The sequence below is a fragment of the Sinocyclocheilus rhinocerous genome, unplaced genomic scaffold (genome assembly GCF_001515625.1).
Source record: "Sinocyclocheilus rhinocerous isolate Xijiao unplaced genomic scaffold, SAMN03320098_v1.1 scaffold1201, whole genome shotgun sequence".
Lineage (NCBI taxonomy): Eukaryota > Metazoa > Chordata > Actinopteri > Cypriniformes > Cyprinidae > Sinocyclocheilus > Sinocyclocheilus rhinocerous.
In genome coordinates, this window is record NW_015654059.1 from 526499 (window position 1) to 531653 (window position 5155).

At 35.5% G+C, this 5155-nt stretch overlaps 1 protein-coding gene across 1 annotated transcript in view; it reads left to right on the forward strand.

The window, feature by feature from the left end:
• Nucleotides 1-723: 723 nt before the first annotated feature.
• LOC107716692 (interferon-induced GTP-binding protein Mx3-like) overlaps nt 724-5155 on the forward strand; it is a 25058-nt gene continuing 20626 nt past the window's right edge. Inside the window, exons 1-2 of the mRNA XM_016523201.1 lie at nt 724-794; nt 2945-3034. Coding sequence (XP_016378687.1) covers nt 793-794; nt 2945-3034 — 92 coding nt within the window. The 5' untranslated portion in view covers nt 724-792. The remainder of the gene's footprint in view (nt 795-2944; nt 3035-5155) is intronic.

Here is a 5155-nt window from a genome sequence, read left to right on the forward strand (position 1 = left end):
TGTCGAGCTATTCATTAGTCTGTTTGATGAGAAAAATATGAAATGTAGTTGCAATAAAATGGGTTATTAATCCGTACAACTGCAGCAGTGGAGGACTATTATTCTGCTGCTTGATACTGCGGAAGAACTGATGAAGGGGTTTGATCTTCGGTTAACCAATCAGCAGAAAGGGGCGTTTAATTCCCGCCCACGTGTAGAAATCTAATATTCAAGCTGTTTATTCATTTTTCCACCCATGAACGAAAAACGAAAATTTAAGCTGAATTTTCGTTTTTTGGAAAAAAACGAAAAAGGAGCCGTTTTCTCATTTTTCTACTTTCAATATTAAATCAAAATACGAATGATCGAATGATACACGGATTGAGTACAAGTACAGAATCTGACAGTGAACTAAATTCTACAGATTCGAATTCTAATTTAACTTAATTTAATCTAATCTAATTTAACTGATTCGAATTCTGATTCTAATTTTTAATGGCAAACCACACGTCGAGGGAGCGCATTTTGATCCAAAAAATGCATGTTTTCGATGCGCGTTTTCATTACTCTAAAGCACACGTCAAATCACAAGTCATTGTCAAGGACGCGCGTTTTGCTGTCAAATCGCACGCTTTTGACAGGTCAGTGTGTGCAATCAGACGCCCAACCAGGCATTTATGAATACTTTGGCTTGCCATAAAGCTCAAGCTTGCGGCGTGAAACAGACGTAAAGTGTGTTTGTTTTTCTACGTGGCATATATAAACGCACATTCATATACCCCGAGTCTTCAACACAATAGCGATTCATTCACAATGTGAGTGTAACCGGACTTTCATTTTGTTGCGTGCAATGGTGAATTGCAGTGTGCATTTGTGGGAAGTGTTGATTCTTTTAACTCAACGGGAGCATATGAAACTTTCTGAATCCGAACACGTTATTGTGTTGTTTGTCTCCACTCTTCTCTCTCTACAGCACCACGCCTGCTTTTGTAAATTTTTTTTACAACTTTTATGAGGACTATGAAATAGAGGGTTTCCTGATCCTTTAATGTACTTTCATTTTAAGCCTTATCTGGGTTAGCTATCATACACTAAGTCCAGTCTGACACGTAGGATATCAAACCCTTTTGATTTCTCAGAAACACTAAGTTTAGATGAAACCCATTATCTATTCTTTGAACTTTGCTTTCATTTTCACTTTTTGTTTTCCCTGTTGAAACTGTTGAGTTCAAGGCGAGGCTTGCTGTTATAGAGTGCTGCAGAGATCATTTACTTATTAAGTAGGCCTACACCATGATCGTGCAAAAAAAAAAAAATTCACTTTCGACTGTTTTCTAATCCAAGCTGTTTAAAAGAATCTGTTTTTTTATGTTGTTAGATTAAGAACAGGTTCACAGGTGTGGTGACAAATTAGGAATGCATTATTAAAACATTGACTCTCTTAATCAAACAAGTCAATATAATATTTTTAAATTAAATAACATGCTTAAACAATATTTATGTGTAGAGTATTGCCAAATAGGTCAAGTCACCTTCATTTATATAGCGCTTTATATAATACATTATTTCAAAGCAGCTGACGATCAGCAATTCAAGTAGTTTTATCCTATTTGTTATATTTATTGGCTTGGTCAGTGTCTTTGTGGGATTTGGGTTCTTTTGCTATTGTAGGCTTTAAGGACCTGTGAAATAACTGAAATCATTTGGTGAAGTGATTTGGACGTAATGAGGCCAAGGCCTGCCTGGAACTACTTTAGCTGTGCATTTCCATGAAAATAATTGCACACCTTAGAACGTTCGTCAGTCAATCAGATTCAAGCATTCAGCAACCCCGTAGTATAACACAAATTAATCATCATCTGGGATTCACTTTAAATATTAATTTTAAACATGTTGTACAAATGTTGATATTGATGTTATCTATGCCTCAGAATATTTTTAAAATTGTGAGATACTAAATATTAATTTTAAACATGTTATACAAATGTTGATATTGATGTTATCTATGCCTCAGAATTTCTTTAAAATTGTGAGATACTAAAACCTTATTTAAATAGCTGTTGAAACTTTGCAATGGTTCATAAGAGATTTCATTGGGGCACCAGCATATTTGTATAATAAGCCTGACGATGACATCATTCAGTGCCATTCTATTAAGTGTAACGTCATCAGTGTAACTGTGGAGCAGGATGATTGCATGTGATCTCACAGATTTTAGCACAAACAAAGGCAACTTGTGCTGAATGTGTCGGATCGTTCCAGCAACGGTTAGCTGCAGGGTGGAGTTATTCTGATCATTATAGTGTGAGAGTCAAAATAAAGTAGTATGTTCATCTTAAGGCATTTTGTGACATCCAAATAAACCATTTTATGTTACTAAATAATACAACATTATAGGATTGCAAATAATTATTGAACATATAACAAAAGCAGAAACATTTTGACTGATGAAACGTGAAGACAATAAATACACTATTGTGACAATATATGGTTTATGTGTTTTTATACATATATGTTTTTCAAGTCATCTCCAGGTAATAAATAATATGTCAGTGCTAACTGACATATCATTTATTACAGTTCAGAAACTATAAAATATATTTTCTACAAAGATGTACCTTTTAGCTTTAGGGTGACAGCTTTGTACCTTTTTTCTGAGAGTGTAGGGAATAATATTCAGAGTAATTTACACTTGGCTTGATACCTTTAGGTCAAACTGTGTCAGAGTTGATTGGATTGTATAAAATGTGGTCTCACCGAAAGTGAAACTGGAAAGTTTTCAGCCATTTTTCTCATGATGAAACTCCCCTTGTGTTTGATCTTCTTTTGTTTTCGTTCTTTTAAGTAGTGTGGGAGGCTACACTATCAGTTTAGTCTGACACTCTTCAGCATTACCACAAACACAGAGGCACCCAAAAAGAAGGATATTAGAACTAACTTCATTTTTTCCTTTTTTTTTTTTAAGGCAAAGTATGTTGTCTTTTTTTTCATCTCCTTCAGACAGAAGTAGTGCTCATTATGATAATGACAAGATTCAGCATACTCAAAATGGAAGGTTAGTATAAAATAAAAAAGAGAAATGTACATTTGAAAATGTACTGGGGTGTAGCGGTACACGTATTCGTACCGACAATTTTTTGTACAGGTCTTTCGCTTTGGCACGCATGTGTACTGAACAAATACAGCGTTGGTTTAACCACTGCACACGCGGAACTTCATCGGAAACTTCTAGTTTTATATATTGTTACTAGGGGTGTAACGATTCACTCGTTTTCTTGATGCATCGATTACAAACCCTGACGATGCACATGCATCGATCTTAAGCATGAATTTTAAAATCGTGAATCGTCGATTTCGGACAGTAATCGATTTAAAACGCTAAGAATCGAATGAACCACGGTTTCTATAGCGATTCAATGCTTTCAAAATATATACACATTAAATTACTACAAGCACGAATTAATGGAGACCTTGAACAGTGTTCGTGCCCTCGCATCTCTCCTTCACGCGCTCCACTAGCCTATTTACCGCCTGTGACTGTCACAGGATTGCGCTCGCGCTCCGTTCGTCTCACTGACACATTTTTTGAGCAGCTGATGTGTGATCTCTCCTTAGTGCTGTGGCCAGTAATGCTAAAATGAAGTAGTTTTGCTTTTCTGTAGTTTTTCAATGGCTCTCTGTATACCGACGACATTACCTGTGCTGCGTTTCCCAAAAGCGTCGTAAGCCTAAGAAGTTCGTAAAAACGATCGTACGACTGATCTTAATATTACGGTCCTTTTCCCAAAAGCATCGTAACTTAAGTAGCACTTGAAAATCATCGTAGATCTATGAGTGCTCTGGAGTAATCGTAAATCCCTAAATCCATCGTAAGAAAACAGAGTTATGCGGTCACCTGCAGGACAATCGTCAGATTACACCTTTAACTTTATTCAAGTGCAATGTGATTATAATATAAGGATTTGACTGTACTTTATTGTACACTTTATTACTCGTTTTTTTTATTAATTTATAAATGAAATAATTAAAAAGGGCAAAAAAATAGAAATACACATCTAAATTAAATAACTGAACAAAAAAAAAATGAATAAAAGAAGTAATGTAGGAAATATGCTTCAAAGACTGGGAAAAAAATCTGTCAATGACTTGCTGACGTTCACGAAAACCGGTCATTTATTAGACCCGGAGTCTCTCTCTCTCTCTCTTTATATATACTGTATATATTACATAATATAATATAATATAATATATTTAATATAATAGTTGTTATATCCGAGTTGTCTAGAACGCAGCATTAGGTTAACGTTTCAATAAATGAGCGTGTAGCCTACTACAATTACGAGCCATTCTATAAGGTGACATTTCAGCACTTGACAAAGCACAAACCTATAAAACCACAAACACGCACAAGTAAGTGTATAACCAACAATGGATGTAGAAAAGAGAAAGCCGAGTCTGTGTCCTGTTATGTGAGGACACATCACGCAACTTGCTCTTCAACTGAATAGAAGTTACCTGAAGTGTTGAGGCTCACTCTTTTGTATTCAGCATCCAGCTCAGCCTGCAATTAATGAAAGTTTGTAAAGGTTTACTACAAGTTTGTAGATTGCTTTTGTAAATTTAATATATTGCAAAATTCATGTCTGTGTATTAGCTTTAACCTAATTTTGGATTAATACTCTTAGCAGCTAGTTGTTTAAAAACAGACCAAATAAAAATCACATTTACCAGGGCGGGCATTTCCCCAAAAAAACATTGTATGGCTAAGATGATCGTAGAAACATTAGAACCAAATGGTCTCAACAATCGACTTAGCTCACGATGCTTTTGAGAAACGCAGCCCTAAACATTGCCGTTAACAACAGCGACATTCAAAACGTACGTTATGACTGCGTTTACTGAAAAAAATGGCGGCTAACGTTAACATTAGTGCCCTTCTTTGACGTTAACATTATACTATAAGCAGTGACGCTAAAATAGCATTCAAAATGCGCATTCAAAAGCACTAGGGAAATGCCGCGCTTTACAGCGCTGTGTAAAAACAGCGTTTCCCAAAAATGAAAACATTCCTTTATCATGATATTCTTACAACACTCAAAAAGCAAATAAGAAATGTTCACAGTTGTTTTGATTTACTTACAAGTTGTTCCATTAAGTTTGCTCCGGTCGCTTGCGA